Raw genomic sequence first — 26168 nt, forward strand, 5'->3', positions numbered from 1 at the left:
CTCCCTTCCCTATGTTGCCTCTTTCAAAAAGCTGACAAATTCTTCATTTTCTATTGCTTGTTTAATACAATTGAAATCCTCTACTGCCCTTGTCTGAACTTTTTTCATTTCATCACATCCTTCTTAAAACAGAAGGCCACAACTGCAGATTACTGGAGTACTGTGGCTTATGCAGCAGACTGCAATGGCATAATGAGCCATAATGCTTAACAGCATAACGAATGTTTGGGGCACAAAACAAGCTTCAGCACATGCATTTTGCAAAATTCCCTGGGTGCTACACATCCTCCACTGCTCCCTGTGGGAACATACTACTGTTCTGAAGAATCTGGTCTTAATATCAATGGTGAAGGAGATGAAACTGTGGTTTGACCCACAGCTGCAATTCCTGTGATAAACAGGACACAAAACCATTAAGAATTCTCAACTCCCAAAAATTCTGAGGCAAAAGGCAATTAAAATGAAAATCTAAAAATGTAGAAACTAGCATCTTTTTACCCACAACTGTTTTCCACCATGACACTCTGAAATCCAGCCAGTGTTAGGCAAACTGCACTTAATTTGTTCAGTGACATGTAACCCTCCTAATCAGGGGATTCAAGTGAAGTATCTGTATAACACAAGAATTGGTAAGTTTTAGAACCTTAATTTACACCATCAACCTAAAAACAGATGAATCTTTGTGAAAGTGCAGTAGGCTTCCTTCCTTAAGAAGGCTGACAAGCAGTGAAAGAAAGGTTCAGTGGACATAAAACATTCCACTTGTACACCATCACAGGCACTTAGTTTCTAAAAGGCTGCATTCACTCACTCCAATCTGTCTGCCAAAATGAAACACATCACTGAAGGCAACACAAATTTGTGTGGGAGATGTGTCAAAATTCCATAAATACCTACTTCCACTAGTATGAATTAACAGCCGTGATCACCTCAGCAGAGGCAAGTAAGTGGATGCTCATAAAATTCATCTGTCACCTCTATATGTGTCCCATTTCCTGTGACAGCTAAATCATAGTGATACCTTGGTCTCACAATAACAGTTGAGGTACACCAAGAAATGGTCCAAAACTTCATTTCGAAGGATATCAATTTGGAATCTCAGAGTAAAATAAAAATGAATATGGTTTCATAAGAATGAAGATTTATGAAAAATAAGAAGAAAAAAAATTAAAATCCTAGAGCACAAGTGAGTATTTGTAATAGCCTAAAATAATCAAATTGTGAATAAACCAAATACCAAATTGAAACCTGAGCAGTAGAGTATAATTTAGCATCATCTGGACTCTTAGTCTGCTCTGCAATTTGATGCAGTACAATCAGGGTTTCAAATGGAGTATGTGAGCACCAGTGAGAAGTCTGCATTACTGAACAATACTATGTGCTGAGTCTTAAGATACCAATATATTTTTCGACAAGCCAATTAAGCAAACTGTTCTTAAATAACCGCAGCATAGATGGTCATTTCAAACAGCTCATTAGGAACAGCATGAAGGCAGGTTCAGTAAAAAGCCCAGCGTAATTGTGACAAGATCTGTTGCTCAGTCTTCAGCAGGTCCAGTCCATGGAAGACCATAAAAGACCACACAGGAAAGCTGCCTTTTCAACAAGAGAGCAGCATGAAGCCCAAGATGCAGAGCAAGCTTAGTGTCTCCCCTGAGCCCCAAGGCTCAGATGCCACGATGACTGGACCGTTCAGCAGTGCAAAAGCTTCCCCCAGCCATACTGGCAGAAGCTTTACTGTTACTCTATCTTGGCAGATTCCTGTGATTTAGGCTGCAAAAATGGGGGGGGGGGTGCTGATGGAGCCCAGGAGTAGCTGTTCAGAGCACAGGGCAGAAGATGAAAGTCCCACTTCAATAACCATCCGGGGCAGTCTGCCACCAATACCTTGTCAAATACAAGTATCTTGCCACCAGATGCTTCCACTCTCTTGCTACACAATCACCTTGGGAAGAGAACTACAGAACATTGTACCAAAGTAATAATTTTAATTATTCAAGTACAATGTGCTTTGAGTTTTGGCACATTATTCCAAGTGTCCATAGAAGAACTGTGTTAAGGATCATTTTCAAGTGAAGAACTCATCCCAGTCTTTATGCTACTGACTCACAGCTGAATGACTTGAGAACAACACTGCACACATATTGGTGACCTCGTGAAAAGCAAATTTCTTGAAGCATTTTAAAAACGTCTGCAAAAGGTATTCTCATTCCTAAAAGAAGGGCTGTGTAAATTATTACTGTCAGTTTCATGCTTGTATTTTCATTTACCTTAAATTTACAAGAGACATACACAGCAGTACCAGAAAAACTCATCTACCAAGGCAACCTGAGAACCACTAACTTGGGGCATCTTCATTCAGCACTCTGTTGGTCTTCCAAATGTAGTGAAGAGAGTTGGATCCTGTTTTATTCATAAAATTATTCCAATTAAAATGTTAGATGCTCATGCATGTTGAATTAAATATTTAGTAATTTAGCAGCAGTGTGTGATACACAACACAATTTAAGTTGGTTGTATAAATATGTCCCTGTCATCTTAAATGGAGTATCATCAATAACATTCAGTTTAAAGAGGCACACCAAAATCCCAGCAAGATACTGGCTATTTACACAAATCTACATAAAAACCTCTTGTCATGGCTAAAAACTTCTGCATGAGCAGTAACCCATAACTGGTTTTGGCATTGATGCATGCATAAAGGAAAACATACAACCTAATATAGGGACAGTGAAAGCATCTGCTTGTGAGCTGTAGGCAAATTTTTTTTTAACCTATTATACAAAAGAACACATACAGAGGCAGTACAAGCAGCTGCTGTAACATACTTCCAGGCCTCTGCACAAGCATCAGCTTACTAATTGCCTAACAAAACATCACAACACAAATGGTTCCTTAGGTGGTTTTTTAAAATAACATATTGAATGCAAACATTGGAGCTAAGCTGTAAGAATGTCTAGATTTTGTGTAGAAAACCTCATTTTATGTCTGGTTTTGTTTAGTATTATTTTGTTCTACAGATTTATCAGCTAAATAAAATGAAATCTAAATAAAACACAGTACGATCCTGGATTAGTGACTATAGTCTAAAAGGCCTAATAGCTTATTGAGACAAGATTAGAAAGATAAACAAAATCAATATATATGCAATTTGTAACTGGGAATTTATAACAATGACACATCTTTCTCTGCCTTTCCATGGAGACAGTTCTCAGCACTGGAGAAGCAACAATAGTGATTTTCAGAAAAATGGACACAACAACACTGCAAGGCTGATTCTTGCCTTTATGACAGATTAGCAGAATAGCAGCATGGAGTCCATGTAGCAGAAGACAAACTTGTTTGATTTGTTGCAAGATGATACTTTAGTGTGAACAACTAGACAGAAAAAATATTCAGCAACAGCTTTTTAATAGATCAGAATCAGTGAGGTTATGTGAAACAAGGACAGGAGAGTAATTAGGCAAAACAATTAGAACAGACCCTTGCAACTTATTTTCTGGCTATAGGAAATATTTGTATTCAGATCCTGTTCACTTTTTTCAGAAACAAGCGTTTTTCTATTTGTGACAATAACATTCCACTTCTCAATATGTGTTCTTAAAAAACTCCAGCAATCAGTATACAGTAAGCACTTGACCTAGTCAGTCTAATTATTAAACTCTTGCACTGCTCACTTATTTCTAAATGAAACCACAAGAGCAGCTATGTGGGTACGTTCTTCAGCAAGGACTGGAAACTCACAAGTCTGTGACTCATTGTTCCGCTGCAAACAGCTGTGCCACACACAAGTGACCCAAGTGAGCCTCTGAACATGACTCACAGCTCTACCAAAATCTGTCCAGATCTGCTACTAGCAAGAGCCCACCCCATCAGGACATGAACACCTCCACACAAATTCTTGACAAACTCTCCCACAGCCTCTTTGCTCAAGTCTTGCCACCTGGTTCAACAATCTCCCCAGGGCAGAAAGGAGCTCTTTCTCTCTGAAGGAGACACAAGGTACCCACACATGTGCTAAATTCTGTCAGGGGTACTCCCTGCCATCAATAAACACAACCTGAAGTTTGTACAAGTCTGCTCTCTGCAATTCACAGGGAAAAGGACTCTTTAAGGATGGCAGGGAGACCAATGAACTGTGGTCCAAATGACATTCCCTTTTCAATACCAGTATGCCCTGCCACTCAAGGGTATTTCTGATTAATTTTTTGACAGCTGCAGAGAACTAGCTAAAAGTAAATTGTCCTATTTCCTTATCTGTCAAAACAAGTCAAATTACTGTCTGCTAAATGTGGTAATTTCTTGTATGCAATAGAAGACACTCAAGAACATGCATAGGAAATCCAAGGACCTCCTAACAAAACAATATGGAAATCACTTTCTCAGTGACTACTGTTATGAAAACTTGAAAACTTTTATTAAAAAATAAAATCCTATCCATTTCAAAGCCAGTTGAGGGAGAGAAAAAAACACCACACACAAATTATTTGCTCATCATATGTTGTCACTGTGAAATCTATAAACACTCAAGATCCCTAGTTTATTTTCCACTGGGGACACTAATAACTGGCAAGAAAATACAGAGAAATTAAAATGGTTGAAAAAGAATATGATTAGAGTAGAACAAATTTTAAAAGGCATTTCCTAGTTAAAGTCATTCTCACAATTACATACAGAAAATAACGAAAGTTAAAGGAAGCACAGAAGAGGAGGCTAGACTTTGCAATGAAAACTTTAATGAGAAAAGCATGACAGAAAACTAAGCAAAAGCATCTTCCTCACAGCAGCATGTTGCACTTCTGAAAAGGTATCTGAGGCAAATTATTCACAAGTTATGAAAGACCCAATATCAAAGTAAAAAAATTACTGACCTGGATTAATATCCAATACTGAAGTACAAAAATCATTGACCTGGATTAAGTTCTCATCAGTATCTCATTGTGAAACAAATAGTTTAAAGCCGCTCTAGTACTTCAAATTATATGAAATTGTAACACCAGCTAGCATGAAGAGATGAGTATGAGAATAACTACTGTTCAGATGTATTAAACCGAGAAACTGCAGGAAAATAATTTTATTCAGTCCCATGAGAAGCTTTGAAAAAATAACTCACAAATGGTAACATTGAACTGCTTTAACCTCAAGTGCAGAAATAACATAAACCAAGACAAAAGGTGCACATTTACATAACAGTTACTGGTCACAGATGTCCTGACCTTCTCGAGCTTTCATTGACAGCACATCCACTTCCATGGAATAACCAGCTGAGCATCACCCACGTCCCTGCCTGCAACTTCCTTGAATTATACCTTGAATATATACACATATATATGTGTCCATCCACAGAGAGCAAACAAGCAAAACCACAGAAACCTGAAGAAACAAACTATTCACTACGAAGGTAAGCCCTCAGGTACATCATGGTGTAGCAGCTTGTATCTCACAATACAGATACTCAGTGTAGTGGTTGTCTCACTTTGAATGTAAATAGTGAGTCTGGGAAGCAAAAACATAATTGTGTCTATCAGCCTCTGAAGAGTGAGTGGGACTCACTGCAAAGACACAGAAACCACTGAGACTGATGTCCAACACAAAGGAGATGCAGCAGGATGAACATGCTGGCTAGCAGGACTGACTATTTCTGCCTTGCAAGCAACCTCGAAAATCAATTTGAGAAGTGGTTAAAAATAAATACCATTCCCATCTCCACCTGCTCCTCAGGACACAGCCACAGAATAATATTGCTTAAGCACCGGCGTGGTGGCACAAATCTCCAGAGGTTGGTGACAAGGACAGGAATCAAGTGCTTCTGCCTTTGAAAAGAACAAGTTTCCAATCTGATTCACCCTGCAGGCTGCCAGCACTAGCTTTTGTCCTCACCACTCCACCAGAGTGATCTGCTCAGTCACCTGGAGCCAAGCAGCAAAACAATTTTGGGGACACCCTTACATATGTTGCAAAGCTCTGAATGCAACAGGGAGGCAGCAGAAACTTTTAAAATAATGGGCGAAAGCAAAGCAATCACCATTTACCAAAAGTAGTCACCGAAACACAATTTTAAATAGCCCAACATGAGATTGCTGGTCAAGCACCATCTGGTCCCTTGAATCCCATTTTCACTGGTCCTAAAAGCATAACTTCCACCAGAGCCTTCATGCCCAACACTCATCCACACAGCTTCCGGAGGAGACGTGCTCTTCACCATGTAGGAAACAGATTTCAGACAATCTGCAGAGGGATGAAGCCAACAGGAACAGCAGAGACAACAGGGAAGGGGAAACAGTCGAACAGAACAAAGAGCATCAGGAATGAAGTGAAGGAGGAAACAGATGCACTGGCAGGAAAAGAAAATACAAGTGGAGGGGAAGGCAAATGTAGAAGGTGAAAGTAATAAAGACCAGTTTGAGAGGACAGAGCACAAGCATAAGCAAGCTGCAGAGCAGCAGAGTCAAAGTAACTGAGAATTGTAGACAAGATGGAAAGGTGGGGAAAATAGTAATAATTTTAAGAACCCCAGACCCATCACAGCAGTACTTCTTAATCACAGAGCAATCTGGGTTTCTGATAGGCAACATCAAGTCACTTGAGTCAAGATAGAAAAATATGAGAAACAGGGAAGATTGGGAAAAGGTTATCACTAGCAGACCCATCAGGAAAATGAAATATTCTACAGAAACCCTAACATTTCAAATTCTGCTATTCTCTCAAATCAAGATGAAAGGCATTTTAAGTTCATTAAACTTTAACATGACTTTATTGAAACACTGGATTTTGAGGTCAAAATCTAATATTCATCAGCACAAAACAAAAAAAGCTGAATACTACCCCATTTCTTTTCCAAATAGTTTTAAAAACGTCTTCCAAGAATGGCATTTTCAGGGCTAACTTCCCTGCTAAACTGCTTCACCATGAATTTTAGATTAGACACAAGATTAGATGGAATCACTTGTTTCTCACTGGAATTAAAAGATACACAACTTAGGAGTTATTTCCAGACCTAAATATTCAGCAAAAGATGTTTGTGGTCCTGCATTTTGGGCCTCAGATTTGGACAAGCATTTTTAAAAAGCCATTCCATTGCGTGGAAATGGACACAGGTTCTGCACCAGAAGGAACAAGCCCTTAATTAACATAATAACTGCCTTTAGAAGACCTACACAGACAAACCCCACCAAGACAGCAATTTTGTCCCAAAAAAGAACATCTAAGCCTTTCTTCGCTGCTAAGCAGAGGCCACATGCACTCTCAATTTCTGTAATACTACTGATGGAAGGATCCACCCCTCAGCTTATTTCTAGTGAGGTGTGCTAAGAGACAGTGTTACGTAATACATTCCCCCTCTTGTCTTGGGACTTTTCAATTAGTTGTTGTTTTCCTATGTTTCTTCCACTGGTCATGGCAAATAATTTTTTTAATTATATTTTTTTTTTACTTCATAGCAGGTATTTTTAACACTAGAGAATAATTCACTTTACATTAATATTGCTAGAGCTTGCGCTCTTGAAATAACGTGATGCGCTATGGGGCTTCCAAGCTACAAAAACCTACATTCTCAGAAAAGAGAAAGCAAGATAGCTTAAATTAAGCAGATTCCCCAGGGGTCTATGAATCTGAGCAAATTATAGCTGGGAAGACACACAAATTTGAAATACCTTCCAGTGTGCTTCTCAGGAGCTTCTCGTGAAGTGCAGCCCACCATGGCTCAGCTATCCCTACATCCACTCTCTGCCATCACCCTCTGCAACAACACATAAATGTCCCAGGCAGCAAAGCCTTTCATCTCAGCTAATCATTTCACCAGGGTCTTCCACAGAAAGGCAAATTATAAAGCTATGATAAAAGTATAGAGGCATTCCAATAGGATTACAGGAGTCACTTCCATAGAGCTTCATGAAACCCGCACCAGCAGAGTACCAGTAGCTACCAGCACCTTCTGAGGCACAGTCCTTCCAACCAACAATATTGCTTGAAGGCATCACTGAGAACAATTGGGGAGTTAAACCTCAGCTTTACAAAGAGTGCCATCTGTTCAGCATACTTGCACTGAAACCAGCGGCCTCAGCACAATCCACAGAGAAGATGCATCATCATAATCAGTGCTGCCAACCACAAATGCAAACTGAATGAACACAGACCCTGAATAACTTTCTCATGACTACTTGCAGCGATTAACATCAAGGCACCGTGGTGGGTAAATGTGCCCTGTCCTCTGTGATGGAGAAAAAGATGATCAGGACAGGCAGAAATCAAAACAAAATGGCTCAAGTTAACCCTGCTTAGGACTCTCATAAAACCTCAAGACATGACTGACACACCTGTTAAGGACCACTTCAAATATTAAGTGTTCTGTACTTTTACTTCACATCAAGCATCCAAAAAGCTAAGCGAGATCCATACACCAAAAAAAAAAAAAAAAAAAAAAAGGAGAAAAAAGTAAAGCGGGAAATCAGAGCTCAGCAGGAATTTTCAAAAATGTTTAAAAATAAGAACTTGCCAATTCAGAAGAGAATGTGATCCGACCAGACACCTGGCATCATTTTGTGCGTATACGTAGAGGGCAAACCATTAAGACAAAGTGAAACCTAAATATTTCCGGACACAACTTCACACAATTTAGCAAAACTGGTACTAGTGTGAAATGCAAAATTTGAGCCACAAAGTAGGATGAAAAGGCTTTTAAAATAGCTGCCTCAAAATAAAAGTTAGGTTTTAAAAGCTTGGCAGAAATCCCTTTCCAACCAACCACACATCAACTGACCATAAGCCCAAAGGCAGCAAGCTGCAAGGGCACTTCAGGGAGTTTCACTCTTTCTATTTTGAGAATGAAAGATGCTGCAGGCAACAGCAATAATTTGAACATTCTCTCTGGTGTTCTCTCCTACACTACTTTTTTTTCCAGGAAGAAGAAATTCAAATCTTGGTCTAAATCTAATCTAAATCCTACAGCGCTAAATGGAATTAAAGAGTGTACACTTGAAGTTACAATTCACAGGGTAGCACTATGTCATCACCATACCTCCACCCAGAGACACCTAAAATCTGAGGGGACATTAGGGGAGAGAAGTTGTGGTCCTCCATCTGCCTTTAACCTTCTCTGTGCTGGAATCAGACATCCTTATTCATAGATCCTAAGCAATTCAGAGGGCAAAATACCATGGCCCTCATGGCCTTTTATCAGCTGATAAAAGGCATCACTGAGGAGGCAGTGGTTGATGGGAATTTGAAGTCACTCACTGGAGCACATAAGTACAATTTAAATTTTGGCTGCTAACACACAAGCAGAGCACAAGGAATTAGACAACCTATGATGATGCTATAATTATTTTCTTAGTTTCAAGTGTGTGCAAGCAAAATAACATGTTCATTTTTTAAAGCATCAAATTTCCTGCACAACAGTGAAGTCAGACTGCTTTGACAATTAAAATTAAGGGCAAAGTTATAATCATTCTATTTTAGTTGACTATCAGGCTTCTTTCCATGTAGAAACAGTGTGAATGAGGGAACAAGCAATGATACAAAATACCCTAAGTACAGATTATACAGCACATACCATTATACAACTCGGAAACAAATAGGTAAATTTGATGGCACCAAGGATTAAAGGGCATATCTAAGGATTTTGGAAATACAAATCAGCTTGTTCTGCTAAGCTTTACCAGTTAAAAATATGCTTTAAAAATGCCTTGCTTTGTTGGGTGTTTTTGGTTAGGGTTGGTTGGAGCTTTTTTCAGAAAATATTTGATTAGAGCAACCATGTCTTTTCTGTGGGTTTTTTTGTTCGGTTTTTTGTTGTTGTTGTTTTTTGTTTTGCTTGTTTGTTTCTGCAAGGCAATCATACTGTAATCTCTATATGATTTTAAATAAGTTTCAGGAATAGAATGAGCATAAAAATAAGTACTGACAGATTAACTGAATATCTATTAACCAATTATAAGATAAAATTCTGAATGAAAGTAAAGGCCAAAAATATTTTGGATTGTAATATGGAACAGCTGAACCATACCTGTAGGTCTGCAAGAGCATTTTAAACAGTACATGAGTGGCTTTTATACAAATTGCTACAATACCTCCATAGTATGCAATTTGTGTCTAATGTTTCATGTTATGAATATACAAAGAAACAAATATCCTACTAATAGCCCTTCAGTGTTTCATGTTACCAAGACATTCACTATTGACATTTAGTATAGGATAACAGAAAGAGTTATTGACCCCTATTTTTCCAGAAGATATATTCTCACTTGACAATGTGGTAAACTGAAGCCAATAGCATTCACTGAGCTTTGAGAGAACATCACTCTCTTACATATAAAAATTCAAATATGTCAGTTCAGATTGCATTTTACACATCACAAGTCTCAGCAAACAGCTGGTATTACACAATGCCTCAAGTCTTAAACATCACTTGTCAAAGCAAAATAAGAGGAAAGAAAAGGTACCTCCAGATGATGCCAAGTACACTAAAAAGTGCAGGGAAAGAAATTAATAGCCATCTGATAAACTGCACATGAATTCATATTTCTCTGTGAAACTGAATTTTTTTAATACTGAAATAACAGAATGTAAGGTAGTACTAAACATTGCTATGAGGTATTATGGAATGAGATGGAAGTACTGCAATGCTGTTTCACAGCAACAGGAAGAAGAAAAAAACCAAAGGTTTCTGATGGGGGATTGTGTTCAGTTTGGTCTTTAAAGAACTAGACGTACAATTTTAGCATTGTGGGAGCAAGTTCAAAAACTGGCACCTCTATATAAAGCAAAACTTAAAGAAGATTGAACTGTCAGTGATCTAATAAAACAATACATATTCCTCTGTACTCAGACACCCACACAATCAGGGCATGAGCCAGGACTTCCCTGCCTGCTCCAGGCAGGGACACTCAGGTCTGGACAGTCGCTGCCCTCTCCCCCAGCATGTGGCAGCACACAGAGGGGAGCACACCCCAGCAGCTTTCCTTTGCAGCCATACACACTTGTCCTATTCCCCTCTGGGTCAGCTACTGGTCCCGGAGGCAACATTACCTCAGCAGAAGGGTCTCCTCTATTTCACCAAGATCAAACCGTATTCTGGAAACCCTTGGTGCCCGTGCCTCTCACCAGCCTGCCAGCTGCTGCTCCCAGTTAACCCTGCTCCCCAGCACCCAGACCAGTGAAAGCCAGGCTCAGCTATGCCAGCTCCCTGCTGCATGACCAAGAAGGATGCACCACCACACTCCCTGCAGGGTCTGACCCCCACCCTGGCAGCTGCCTTGCAGCCCTTTCTCTCCTTACCCTCTGTATTTCCTTCTTTACAACTATGACTTCATCAACTCTTTTGACCTTCAAAGGAGAGCAGAAAGAGATGCATGTGAGAAATCCAAGACCCTCTATCTCCCAATGCACAAACTGTACTGCTGTTCTTTGCTAACCCAGCCTAATGTGCAGTGCTGCAGCCTGGCAAATAACCTCCTGCACCTCACAGGCCTAAGGCAGCATGTTACAACAGAGACTGGCATGCCAGCATTGATAAAGCCATTATCCATAATCATTAAAGAATAACACAGCATATCCAGATTGGCTTTTTGTACCCATCTTGCGATAAATATCAAAATTCTTCAGTGTCTTGCTTGCTGATACCCTTTTCAAACCAGCTTCCTAACTTCTTATGACTGACCATTCTCTGGTTAATATTGATTATATCCTCCTACTTTTTATATACACATCTCTCTTCTTCAACCCTTTTGATTTGTTTCTTTTCATAAGCAGTCCTTCAACTTGCCACTATGACAGGTCTCCCACCTTTGTCAGACAAGGCTCTGAAAAAAGCTTGGCTTTTCCCACATGATACAGCAGCATGCCATACACAGACATTAATTTATACCATCCACTGCTGGCAGATGCTACAGCCTCTGTGAGAAACCAGCACAAATATTTTTTCTATTAATTCATTACATAGCTGCCAGCACATCAAAATTTTGCGCAGAAGGGAACATTTGAGACACTTCTTGGCAAGATGCATATGCTGCATTTAATAACTGTACAATAAACATAGCATGTAAAATAAGCTTTACCATAGAGTACAACTACAGTTTTCCCTTCCCCTGACAAAAAAGAATCAATGTGAATCAATTAAAATCATTACATCAGTTTTCAAGAGCTATTTTCTTCACCTTCTTAAGGTAGGAAGAATTACCTAGAAAAACCAGGTCGCTACTTTTTCATCAGTCTTTTCTTAGAACAAAACAGAGGTCATATTAAGGTTTTGATTTGTAAAAGTATTTGATCAAAATATTTTATAAAGTCCAAGACGTATAAGATATGCATACGTACACATAACTTACACATAGATAAATAAACATACCTTTTCTGGATAATATATCTTGCAGCCAATGTAGTTTTCATTTAAATGAATCTTGGAAATAAAGTTAAATGTGGTGAAAATATTAAGTGGACTGAAGTACCAGCAAGTAAGCAAAGAGATTGAAAACATCTGAAAAGTTAAAAAATATTTTTAAAATAACTGAATTCTTTTAAATGTAAGTGAATATACAGTAAGATTCAAAGAATTCAAGAGTAGGGGGTGGTTAAATACCGGGGCGGTCTCTTGTTTCTACGCTGACAAAAACTGAACCAGATTCTAAAACATTGTTCAAGCCCAAGAAGTTTTACATTTAGATAAATACAGTTTTTCTGAAACTGTAGCCTTGTGGTACTTCCTAGCACGTAACATAACAAGAAAACACAGCACACCCACCTGCAGGGAGCCTACAGAGGGGTTGCACTCTCTGGGCAGGAGATCAGGGTTGTCAGCTGGGGGAAGCTCCAAGCCAAAGGCTGCATCAGAGGAAACTGCAAGGTTTGTCTCACTCAGCACACCCACATCCTGAGACTACCTGATACCACTGGAATCAAGAAAAATAAACTCCTGCACAAAAGCTCTGTCACCACACCAAAAAAAGACATGAATGACAAGATAACCAACTTCCTCTGGACAATATGGTCACACCAAAAAACAAAATAACTCCCTAAAATTAGAAAGTATTTGAACTTTTAATACTAAGTGAGGGATATTTTGTTTATTTTCATTAGAAAAATAGGAAATAGTTATTTTTAATATTTAATCTATGTCAGCATCTCCTTTAGGTAAACTCCCATGGCACTATTGCATTAAGTGCTGTTTTCCTGTTTAGCAATCTCTCACAAATTAACTAAATGCCTTGCAAAAACTATTTCAAAACTAGCTTGCAAAGTATTAAAGATAAAAGATAAGCATTAAACAGATGACATCTTCTGCAAATCCATCATAATCCATTGGTTTAGGTTTTACATTTCTGGTGATAAATTACTTATTCTTGTCTGATGATGATTAAACATTAGGATTAGTACTTTCTGTTACGGATCACTTCTATTTTTATTACTTTCACTAGCCTACATTGCCAAGGGGCAGCATCCGAGGCAAGTGAATGACTACAGTGCACAGCTCTGAAGACACAGACACTGAGCTTCAGTGCTCCATCCTCTGTCTCACTGTCACCAGGGCCTGATGCTCCACTTCAGGGGAACCCTGCAACACACCAGCAAAACAGTCACACCTCCCTTACTCATTTAGCAAATTCCCTCTTCTAGCTCCATTCCCAGCAGCTAGTGTTGAAGTGTTTGGTGCCTGCAGTAACACCACTTTCACACCACTAACTGAATCAGGCAGGCTCCCCTACAGTCAAAGGCCAAAAGGTATTACTTGATCCATCTCCTAATTTCCTTTCCTGATGGCACACACACAGGTTAAAGTAACTCAAGTTGTTAGCTCGTGGGAGTTCAAAAAGCAAAGTGAGTTTGAGCCTTGACACAAGAGCTCTTAATAGAACCAACATTTTCGTGTTCTGTTCAAAGTGAAAAAAACACCCTGGACATGCATGTCCCTGAACCTGAATTTCCAACCTCATACAAAGCCCATGTGTAATTTTTCACAGGGGACCTCACACCAAGACACACCAGCTTCTCAGACAGGAGCCCAGCAGGACTGAGCTGGCAATCCAGAAGAGAAAGGCTCAATGCTGCTTAGCTTTTGTATATGCAAGGTTTATACTTTTAATATCTGAGGCTCACTTTCTGGAAAGTATAACTGACTGAATCAGCTTCTGTTCTTCAAAGGACAACTTCCACTAACCAAATATACATATTTTCATAAACATACAGTAATGCAGATGAAAACAGTCAGCATTTAAGAGGTTCAAACCCCAATGTTTTACACCCTAAAGCCACCGAGACATTTCTCTTGCACAGGCATTATCTCCAAAAAGGTAAAGGGGCAGAATCCACAGATCTCAAACACATGAAACAGCCCACCCATGAGAACACCCGTGACACAAGGTGCTTGCCTGGTGATAGGACAAAGGCATGTGATTCCCCAAACTAGCCAGCCCATAAAACACACCCCATGCCATCTGGTCAAGCACATTTGTGTTGCAATGCTAAGCATCAATCTCAGTTTCTACTCCTGCCCCAGCAAAGCAACAGTGCCCGTTTGAATCAGGCTCCACCAAAAGCAGCATCTGCCACTGCAGCATCAGCCACCATCCCTCTGCACTTTTGATGTGGCTTATAAAGGGTTACCAAGGGCTACCAGGCAAAGCTGGCACAAGCATCACTCATGTGTGATCTGCCACATTTATTCTGAAAAAAATAAATATGTAACAAAATGGAAAAGACTTGATACTTTCATCAGACGACTGACACCTACTCCTAGGTCTGCCTGAGGCACCACCTCTCACCTTCCTGTTCTTTGGAACTGCTGCATTTGTAAGTAGCCCCCAAGACATGAAAACTTGGTTCACAGAGAAAGGCCTGACAAACATCAACTGCAGTAAGACACAAGGCCAAAATCAGAGTCTGCCCTCAATGAGGCCCATTCACGAAACCTTCATCCACCCTTCTCAGTCTCTGTATGGATTAAGAACTGTGCAGTACAAGTGTCCTAAACCAGTCTAAGACTTAGTGGAAGAAACCAACATCAGATCAGGGAGTAGAGGAGCTGCAGCTCAGTTTTACAAGATGAGGGATAAGGGCCATATGAAGTTCAAACAGCTCAGCTAAGCAGTACAGGCACAGCAGCACTTTCAGACAGACTCTGCAGTCAGCAGCCAAGATAATTCCCATCCTAATGCCAACCCTGCTCTGCCTCCAGTGCCCATAACTCATTACCCCACAAGCAAAAGTGAGCTAACTAGCGTTTCTACAAGACCCCAAGATCTTATGATACAGCAACTTTATGATACAAATCTACTATGATGCAGCATTAGTTTACTGACAAGTACTATTCTGACAAAACTCACAGCTTAGGGCACAACTCCAAGCAGATCTCACCAACTGAACAATCTTCAAGCCATTGAGACTTCTCCAGAAGTTATTACCATGAGCTCTTTACAGTCTCAGCTGCAAATTACAAGCAACTGGCAGAATTTCAATTTCAACAATTTTTGAAATTTACACTTGAGTGACCATTTCCAGCAGAAAGGGTGTCCACTTTTCAAAAACCCCACAGAACCTCAGTAAGATCACAGAATCTTGAACTCGCAGAACATAAAGGTAACACTCCCAGTAAATTCAACACTATGTAGAGTTATCCATTGTAGATTTTGATCCAACAACAGTTCCCTTTGTTTAAAGGGTAAAATCGGCGTAGGGCAGAGAAATGCACCACTGGAGAGAGCTGTCTGCAGCACTGGGGTGTGCAGGTACCTCAGGTATACAGCAGACAAAGAGACAACTCTTATAAATAATCCAAGATCTACAATTATAATCCGTAGTTCAAATATACTTCGAGAAATAAATATTCATCTTGATTCCCAAAACTGCTCTTACAAAGAAGACAGCAGAGCATTTTGATAACTTAGATTCAGTAGACAAAAGGAGACCACCATGGTTTTAATTCATCAAAAACAAAATTAAGTCATAGTGGTCCAGATAATCAACATTAATATAGAATTCAAGTTGAATGCAATGAGTTGGCCATCTTAAAAATATCCTGACGACACATTTCTAGTTCATTAAAAAAAACAAATATAAACCAAGGCTCTGGTGTAGCAAGTGCAGAAAGTCACAAGTTGTAACGGTGCAGAGAAAAAGCTGAACTGGATTTCTACCACTGAGCAAAACCCACCCTTTGTGCTCCATCACTCAGATGAAGTATTGCCTCTGCATACGCCATTCAAGCAGGCACTTGAGCTCTCAAGTACACGGAGATAGCCTTTGTACCACTCACATCTAGTGCGAGAGTCTCAGAGCTTTGACTCTGACTAGTAGAGCTATGTTTTTCCTTTTTGCACTCTGAGCTTCCAGAAAACGCTGCCTTGGTAGCAAGACATAGCTGCTAAAAGAAAGAGTTAATAAGAAATAAAATAGGGGTTTGTAAGCAAACATCGACAGAGACATGGACAAAGTAATATAATTCACTCCACTGCTTTTTGCTAGCATCATAAACGTGAATGGCGATTTCTATTACTATAAATCAAAAAGAGAACCACAACACTGAAATGTTACAGTGTATCTGTTTCTCAATGTTTTGAAACGCATGACAGGCTCAGAAGTTAGTTTCCTTCCAAACAACATCTGCTTGGCTGCCACCATCTCTGCCGAGGCATAGGTGTGCACGAAGCAGTGACAGGAAGTCAAGTATATATAGTCTCTTCTTGAATTATTAATATAATCTTATCTCAATATCTGAAGCCAACTTTATGAGTCACAGTAACAAAACATCAGTCCAAACTAAAAGCCGCATTTAAAACAGGGTAGAACTAGGAATTACACTTAGGTATTAAATAATTATTCCAAATATCAACTTAATAATCAAAAAAAACACAAAAAAAAAAAAAAAAAAAAAAAAAAAAAAACAAACAACCAAATAGTACTACACAGGCAACCAGCTATCAAGATCACGATTTCTCGTTACTAATCAGTCCTCTCCACTCACTTGACCATTGCAAGTCACAAAAAGCTGGGAAGAGCAGCTGACTGGAGCTACCAGGGTCACTCGCCGCTTCCCACAGCCCCGGCCGTGCCTTCGCCGCTCCGGGCGGGCTCAGCTCCCCGGCCACGCCGGCCTGGCCCGGCGTCCTCTGCCGCCCTCCCTCCCCACCAGTGTCCCTAGGAGTAGCCAGAAAAACTAGAAGCAAGAGGTCGTTTGATTTGTAACCCGCTCCCATTAAAAAGTATCGCACACAGATGTTAAAATGGTGATCCTGGGACTACTGCGGGAACTTCTCCTTAGCACGGCCACCCCACGACGGGCCCGGGGGACTCTGGCCCGAGCCGCCTCCGGCTGCGGGCGACGAGCCCTCACGGAGCTTTCGAGAGCCGCCAGCCCGGCGCTGCAGCTGCGCTATCCCAGCACCCGGGACGGGACGCGCCGAGCCCGGGCTGGACGGCCGCATGGCAAAGGGAAGGAGCCTGGCGAGGACTGACTGCCCCGGGCACGACTCTCGCTCACCGCCCTGCAGGCGCGGAGGCTCCGGGCTGCAGCCAGGCAGCGGCCGCGTCCCACTCCCGCAGCCCGCGGGTCCCGCTCCGCTCCGCGCCGCCGCAAGGCAAAGCACGCGGAGAGCCCGCACGCAGCGCCAAGGGCGGGCAGCGGCCAGGGGCCACGGGCCGGGGGGAGCGGCCTCACCTGGGACATCTGAGGGCGCAGGTTGATCTCCTTGAGGTTGATGGAGTGGCTGCGGAGGTTGTTGAGCAGCTGGCAGAGCAGGACGCCGTCGCGCAGTGTCTGCGCCAGGTCGAAGACCTGGGCCGTGTCCCAGGTCACCCGGTGGTTGGGCGGCAGCACCTTGCAGCTGATCAGCCACTGCCCGCACTGCTTCCAGGGCTCCATCCTCGCCACCGCGCCGCGATGCTGCGGCCGCGGCGGCCCCGGCTGCGCCCTCCAGCCGCCGCCGCTACCGCGGCCGGCCCGTCCCGCCCCGCGGCCGCCCCGGGAGGCGGCTCCACCGCCCCTCGCCGCGCCCCGCGCCCGCCCAGCCCGGCCCAGCCCGGCGCGCCGGCACCGGCCCTGCTGGAGGGAGAGCGCGGGGCGCTGGCAGCCGCCGTCACTCCGCGCCGGGCAGCTCCCGTGGCCGGCCCGTGAGGCTGCTCGTCTCGTCTGCTCGCCCGGTGATGGCATAAACACGGCACCTGCGACACGCTAGGCAGCTCCGACAGGCAGGTGTAGATAGCGGCGCAGCGGCATGTTCTGTCTTATTGTCAGTCCTTTGTCCTTTCACTAAGCAAACAGCAGAGCGCTCAGAAGAGGTTCAAGCAGAATGCTCTCAGCGACTTCTAGAAACGATAGAGAACACATCATGGCATAACATTGTTTTCCCATCTGTTCTCCCCTAAAGTACTTTGCAACGACTTCAATTTTATTAGCGCTTTAAATAATGTTTACAAATATGTAACAACTTCCAACAAGCATTCAGACAACTTAAAATTTAAGAAAATACAAGTGATTTTAAGTTACCAAGTGTGACAAACTCCATAACCAGACAATACAAGCACCAGACTTCACAATATCCTTAAACTCAAAAGCTGTTATTTCTTTTTGATTTTTGAAGCAGTGATGGAAACTTAATTTCTCAAAAACAAAATCACTTAAAAGGATACAAAACCTGTTTTTTTTCCTCTATTAAAACATGTTGGGGTTTTTTGGTTTGGGTTTTTTTTAAACCAGAGAACTCTTTAAAAGTACTATTAACATTTATGTGAGGGGAGAAAAACACAACAGTCAAGGGTAAGAAAGCCTTCCAAGAGCAAAACACTAACATGGTTGTTCAAGATAGTCCTATTGGTGGTTTCCACACCTCCTCAGTTAAAACCTTGACATTTATTGCTGTCTGAGCTCAAAATAATCCCACAAATCCTTTTAATAATTTCTGAAAGAATTAATACACACGTTATGGGAATTCATTTCAGAAATTGAATCCTAGCAAATGATTTGCATGTTTCAGTAAGAAAAAAGTGAATTAGCATATTGACCTTTCTTTAAGCAGGCAGTACTCTGCTATTCCAGGCATTTTCCTGAGCAGCCACTGGCTGCAGAACACGCCACAGGACAGCTCACCATTTTGCATTGCACCCATCGAAAAAGACAAAGACAATCATGGCCCAAAATGTAGAATCCAGCTCCACAATCTGTAGTACCTGTGTCACTGCCCAGCAGGGATGGGATGAGACAGGTGTGACTTGTTACCTCGTTAGAAGGGACAAGTGCTGCTCAAGGTCATCTGGAACCGCATTTGTTTCCACTCTTAAAGAAGCACAAAGTTGCAAACACCTGGCTTAGTTTTCAGCCCTCTGCATGCGTTATCTGGGCTGGCAAACCAAAGAGGCTCCCGGGTCTGATCGCTTCCCTGAGGTGTCAAAGACGTTTTAACAGAATACAAACTCCAGTTAGCAGCAAGCAGTTCTGCGTCAATCAAAAGAGAGATCCTCATTCCAAAGGACTGGTGACAGTGCAGCTGAGCTTTAAATCTTTACAATAACCTTACATGGGAGAGTGTGACATTAGGTTGAGTTGCCCCAGTAGTGCCTCCTTCCCAACTGGCCCCTCCGGCTCCATGGCCACCTGGGCAGTCACAGCCACACAGCTCCCATTTCTCAGGAAATGTCAACTTGATATTTAACAACCTCAGCCCAAACACTGGACCAACAGTAACAGGTATGTCTGCCTCCTCAGACCAGAATTTGGTTTTTTATACCTGAACAGCTGGCAGAGAGGACAGGTTGCAACACAAACATGCTATCAAAGTATCAGACTGCTTGCAGCCAGGCAGAATTAGAGAATTTCATTCCTAATTTAAATCAAAAGGGACTGAAACTATCAGTCTGCACTGTGATCACTTGGATATCAGCATCCATCAAAATGAACATAGAGCAGTTTGATCAAGACTACAATAAACACTTTCTCATGGAATTATATTTTTATCTGTGACTGAACTCAGATAAGTGAGTAGAATTGTGTGCCCACAAGCTATCCACTCTTAGGCTGACAACAACCATAACATAACACTGAAGCAAATGCAGAAAGCAGAAAAGCAAAACAGATAAAAGAAACAGGAAACCATCTTCACTACATTATCCACATTCCCACTTCAGCTGCCTCCAGCCAGTATTGGTGGTACAGCACCCTGAAAGGAACACAAACAGTTGGGATGCCTTTGCAGAGATACAGAAAAACAAGCACTCTTCTGATTCATAAATAGCAAGAAACACTTCAGGCTGGTTGCTCAAATTGATCTAATCTTTTTTACATGGCTAATAGGAGCAGTGCAACACTCCTTAATCCAAAATTTACATCCAAACAATAAATACGCTTTAAAGGTGATGATTGAAGTTCTAAATATCTTAAAAACATACATTGCAGTTTTAAATTGTTTCTAAGTCATAGGATGCTATAGCAGACTATTAGAACCAAATTTCACTGACAATACACTGGTTTCTGTACTGTATCATGTAATTAACTGAGCAACATTCTTCCAAATGGAGAAGAATCCATATAACCATACAAATACCAGAAAAATAGTTCTCTACAAGGAATTTGCTTGAAGAGAAGGGAAGAGGCAAATGGATTCAAAGGCAAAATTCATGGTCAGCATAGTCTTGCTACAGTAGAAGGCAGAAATATTTGCACATTCACTTTCCTAGTCTCAAAGTACTCTTTAACAACCTTCTTCAGCCTCCTACATTGTCCTCAGTCATTTATTGGAAAGCATGCAACTTTTCTTACAATCCTAAAATTTGTTTCTGTTCAAAAGCTACTTTTACATGAGCCCTTTTTTTTTTTTTTTTTTTTTTGTTATTAATACATTAAAAAAAAAGGGGGGGAAAGGGAAAAGAAAGGGGGGGGGGTGAAAAGAAAAGGGGGGGGAAGAGGAAAAAAAACAGGGGGGAAAAAAACTATACCTCAAATATGAAGTACTTTAAATGAACCAGTTGCTGAAGATACACTGGAATACACTGAAGATACACTTTGTCCTCTTTCCACCCTGTTCTTTTCCCCATACTGCACAGATGTATCTGGATTAAAAGAAACGCTGATTTTCAGCCACCTCAGTCCATCTTCTGCAGTTTCACTAAGACTGGTCTGGCAGATAGGTCTCAGGTTAGGTTTTCACAATTTTCAATGTAGATCACATACTTTTTTTTTTTAACACATCAATAAGCCATTTGCTGATGCAGTATTTTCTTTGGATTTTCTATAATTAAAACCTTTCAGACGTACATTCCCCTTTCAAAATACTGTAAAGTAGCAACACAAAAACAAACAAAAAATCTTGAAAGAACAGCAAGCCTGAAGGAGAATTGTTCCCTAAAAGGGACACAAAACCCCAAGGTTTTGCATGGTTTTTTCCTTCTTCCAGAAGACAACTGTCTCCTTACTGGGGATATAATAATAATATTTTTTTTTTCTTTACTTGTACCTTGTACTGCATCCTATGAAAGTGGCACTTTTCCAATTCTTTTCTTGTTGTTTTACTTAAAACAAACAAAACCAACCTACCTCACCTTGTTTAATAAGGGCAGTTTTGCAAGCTTCCTGAAATAATTACTTCCTGGTGTCACCACAGTTACTGCATTTAAACTACTTGTGTTTCTCAGCTTGGAGAAAATGAATAAATGAAATACAACAAATAAGAAATCAACAACATGTACAGACATTCCCTCTCCTTCACTTACTCTTGCAGATAAAATAGTGGCCATGAGCCCTAGGCACAAACCCAGTTTGTGCTAGGTACCAAACAAGGACAACAAAATGGTAGATCTCTTCCCAAAGAGAAGCTCCTCACTTCATTTTCCTTCCTACTCCCTTTACCAATGAATTCATCGGTTCTGGTGCTTGTGATGCTTGATCTTGAGTGCATTTTTAAATGCTACAGAAAGAGGTGCAAGCACAAGCAGAGAACTTCCCTCATGTGTGGGTACCAAAGGCCCACTGAAGTCTTGGCTGAGCCAGCCATGCTCAGAGCTCACATCCCAGTTAGACCCACTCAGTTATATCAGTAAAATATCTGAGTTTCATCTGATCTGCAAATGAAAACCTGTATTCTTGTGTCTTGGCCATTTGTATTTTCTCCCATTTGGATATACACTGAACCACCACTGCTCCTGGCCAGAAGCCTCCCTTGAGCCTCTTTCCTTTTGGCTGGATGGGAATAACAGGCAGGTGGCCATAGCCCAGGATTTCATAAGGAGCCTGCTTATCTTGCAGTGCCTGTAAATGAGGATAAGAGGGCTGACCAGAACTCTTCAGTAATTTCTGGCTGATGCTGCACGTGAGTATCAGCATGGATCAAGATCTCCCAGATGTATCTGGCTGCATCCCATAGCTACAGGCTCCAGTTTCAGAATTACTTTGGGAACTTTGCTGCAGAAAGTGAAAAAGCAGCACTACTTGATTCTTATTAATAATTTGTTTGTGTCATTGTCTTATACTGCAAATAACACCTGAATTTCAGCAAAGCATTATGTTTTACTTGAAATAACTGTTTCAAGTTAGCATGGAAGAAGTAATAAACAACTGCCCTGAAATCTAAATGAAGCATTGAAAACAAAAGAAAAATTATAAAAAGGAAACAATGAAGTAAGAGAATGTGTGGAGCTCAGTATTGAATTTAGTTTTCATTAAAAACCTGGAAGATGCAGAGAAATTACTTGATATATCAATGTATAGGTAGTTATAAACTGAAAGGAATTCTAAATGCTAACACACCAAACAAACACTAAGATACTGTTCTCAATAAAAAATTGCCTGAATACATTTAGTGCATCTGAGCATTTGAGGAATCAGTGATGCTGCAAGGGAAGACCCACCCAGGCCAGTCAAAGTGAAAATAAGACATTAAAGCAATCAAAGAGCCTCCCTATCTATAACAACTACCTACCAAATATTCATGTTAAGAGTTGAAGGCATTGGCTCACTCTCCTGACAAAAAGGTCCTTTTTATTGAAGTTAACAGAAATTTGTCCCGTTTTACTGTGCAGAATCCTGTGTTGAATTCCTAAAATAGGATATTTGACTTCCAGAAGGCCAAGTTTCAGCTTTGAAAAACCTTTCACACAAAAGGAGAAAGCTGTTGATGTGCCACCTGTTTGTGCTGAAAAACAGGGAAGCCAGACTCAGGCAGCCACTCACCTCCTGCCAGAGGGAAGCCATAGCATTTATGATAAGGAAAGCAGTTATGGGCAGGCAAAAAAAAAGAAGTTCCCTGTATGACTTTATGTATTTTAATCAAAATATCAAAAAGGCTTCCTAAGCATCCAAGAAATTTGATATAGTAAATAAAACAGTAGCCTTCCTCCTGTTTTTTACCACTTTCCCCCACAGGTTGTTTTCAACAGTCAGATGAAGATTTCAAGGCAAACCCCAATCAGATTACAGAAAAAACTCCCCTCTTCACTCAAGACAGAAAGAAAATAGATGCTGACAAAAATAATTTTGTGGTCTCAGCTGACAAGAAAGTGGTATTTTTATCAGAAGTCAAGGTGTTCCAAGTGCATATAACCAAGCTGTCAAAAGCTAGAAACTGGCACAAGTAAGCCCTAAAGCAAGGAAAAGATGGGGGGTGGGGAATGTTTTTTCCATAGTCTATTCAGTACCCAAAACCAAGAATCCAGGAAGTTTTTTACCCCATGAAAAAAGAGATCAATTGCTGAAAGTATGACACTTACAGGAACCACTATGCACTGGATGAGGTCTGAATATATACAAAACCAAGAAAAAACTTCACATTAAAATAAAAAATCTGTATCTACCTAAAGTTTGGAAAAACTGAAAAGTCCCATTCATTAAATACCTACTCAAACAGTGAAAGAATATCTGGAGTAATGTTTCTAACTCTATTACTATTAGAATATTTATTTTAAAATTACTGCTATTAGGCAATTGAATTTTTCATATCCTAAAGGCACAATTTACTAGCAGCCTCTAGTCTCATGCTGTGTTAACTGCTAGAATAAATAGGGCAGTCACACAGAATCTGAGACACTGTTCCAATTTTCCATTTACAGTGTTAAATGTCTATTTACATACTAATCTAAGTTCAGTAAATAAAAGTTTCCTTTTATGCTTAGAGTCAAAAATATTAATGATTCTTCACAACAGAATATTCAAATTTATTTTTAGAGAACTCAGCAGGCAAAATATTTCTAAACACTCAGGCAGTGAAACTTAATCTCTAAAGTTACCCATACTTGTCTCACCTCAAGAATAAAGAGCATAAATATTTCAGAACATTCTGCTACCTACTTTTTTCCCCATCTTTTATAAGTGAGCGTACCTGGTTATTGTTTGTATAATGAGGCTGGGCCAACACTAGACTGCAAGGCAGCAGAGATTTAAGAGCTAAGGGGGCTCTTTGTCCAGGCCATTTGGATTGAATTTGCAGCCACATGGACAACCATGCTAAACAAAAACGTTATGGGCCATGGAACCTTCACCTTCAGAAAAATAAACCATCACAAGCTCAGGACGGGAATCCTCAAATGTCCTCTGAATGTGGTATACTTCCATTTCTGCAGGCTCAGCTTTAGACATGGTGCAGGACACCACTCCCCCAGGTGCCAAGAACATCTGTTCTGAAAAAGCAAACACATCTCATCCTAAGTCTTCAATTTTACTGTCTAGAATCCCCACCTCAGTTGAAGTCAGTGGTATCTATAGCTGCCAGTAACCCGGGTCATAAAGCTGAGTATCCAACTTAGAGACCATGTTAATATGGCCAGTAGCATCCTAAATCAACCACAGACAAAAATTATCCTCTGTCTTAAGACATCATCTCCCATCCACTATGCTGATATCAGAACTTCCCCAGTCCTGGTTGAGAAATACTGCTCTTGAGATAAAACTATCAGAGTGAAATAATTATTTAGAAACAAAAATATTGAAATTCAGATCTACTACACAGATTAATGTTAAAGATTAATTACCCTGCTCTCACTATATTAGAAATTGTGGCAGACGTGTGCCAATTTAAGGCACTTGAGATTTACCCATCCTATCAAAGTACCAAGCAGAGGGGCATGAGGGGCATAAAACCATGTGGAGAAGAATAAAAGTTGCTTTGGTAGCAAGGGGCATTTACAGCTTCTTAGGTTTATATGAGCTAAGGTCAGTGGTCCATATGGCAAACCCAAACCCGAGTTGTAAAACTATTTCACCCTCTTGCTATTATTCTTAAAAAGCTGTACCAGGACAAAAATAGGAGTGCAGGTCCATTACTGTCTGCAAAAAGTCCTACAGTTAACTGTGGCCTATCAAACTTGTTTTGTGTTCTGTGAGCCACCATCTCATCCTCAAGAACATGAGGGATTGACAGAAAAAAGCTCACTGAAGAAGTAAAAATGTACTTCTGGAATGGAACAGTAAGAAGCAATATCTCTGTTAGGATGCAGGCTGTATTAAAGGCACAGTGAGCACAAACACAGCTTGCCTTAAAGGGTGTGTGAAGGCAATATGTACTTCAGTCCAGTAAGCCAAGGGTCTAACCACCCCCAGGTATAGCAGAGGTGTCTGCTAAAAGACCGATCTAATAGGCAAAACTGAGAGAAAATTCAGTGTCCAAACATCATTTAACTCGTCTCTCATTTTTATTCTTCCATGTTTCCTGCAGTCAAACCTTCTTAAACCACTTCAACTTGCACACAGGGTTCAACCAAAGGAAACAAAGCTGAAGTTAAACCACCTGTGTACCACACTGCAGCACTTCCCCCACCCCATGTAAAAAGCCACACTTTACAAAGCAGCCTGAAAATGTCGATACCCCAGACACAATTTTAATGGTAATAAATGCTTACAGAACATCAAAAGCTTCACATCCAAATCAGATAAACTGATGCAAAGTAATTTTTTGAGGAATAAAAACATGCCAGTAAGACAAAGACACAAGTATGACCAGCACAAATTCAACCCCAGGAAATCCTCTCAGCATGAACTGGAGCAGAATCTGATGCTGAAATCACAAAAAAGATATTTTCCTTTGCTCCAAGGGAGAGGTGTTCCCACCAATTCAGTTCCCAAATTGCTGTGTTATATCGCCTCCTTCACTGGGTTGACAAATAGATGTACAAATGAATGCAAGCAGAATTACAGAATTTAATTTGTTGGCTCTTACTTCTCTTGATCCCAGGAGGTTACCAAAGGCCAGATGAAGGGTGGGCAA

At 40.8% G+C, this 26168-nt stretch overlaps 1 protein-coding gene across 2 annotated transcripts in view; it reads right to left on the minus strand.

Moving 5' to 3' along the window:
* The window catches only part of VAV3 (vav guanine nucleotide exchange factor 3), a 147428-nt gene extending 129476 nt beyond the window's left edge, over nt 1-17952 (minus strand). The window contains exon 1 of one of the 2 annotated variants that reach the window (XM_038143683.1): nt 17645-17952. In XM_038143683.1, coding sequence (XP_037999611.1) covers nt 17645-17848 — 204 coding nt within the window. In that variant the 5' untranslated portion in view covers nt 17849-17952. The remainder of the gene's footprint in view (nt 1-17644) is intronic. The other variant, XM_038143684.1, reaches the window with a different exon arrangement.
* Nucleotides 17953-26168: the final 8216 nt, after the last annotated feature.

This window comes from Motacilla alba, chromosome 8 (assembly GCF_015832195.1).
Source record: "Motacilla alba alba isolate MOTALB_02 chromosome 8, Motacilla_alba_V1.0_pri, whole genome shotgun sequence".
Taxonomy (NCBI): Eukaryota; Metazoa; Chordata; class Aves; order Passeriformes; family Motacillidae; genus Motacilla; species Motacilla alba.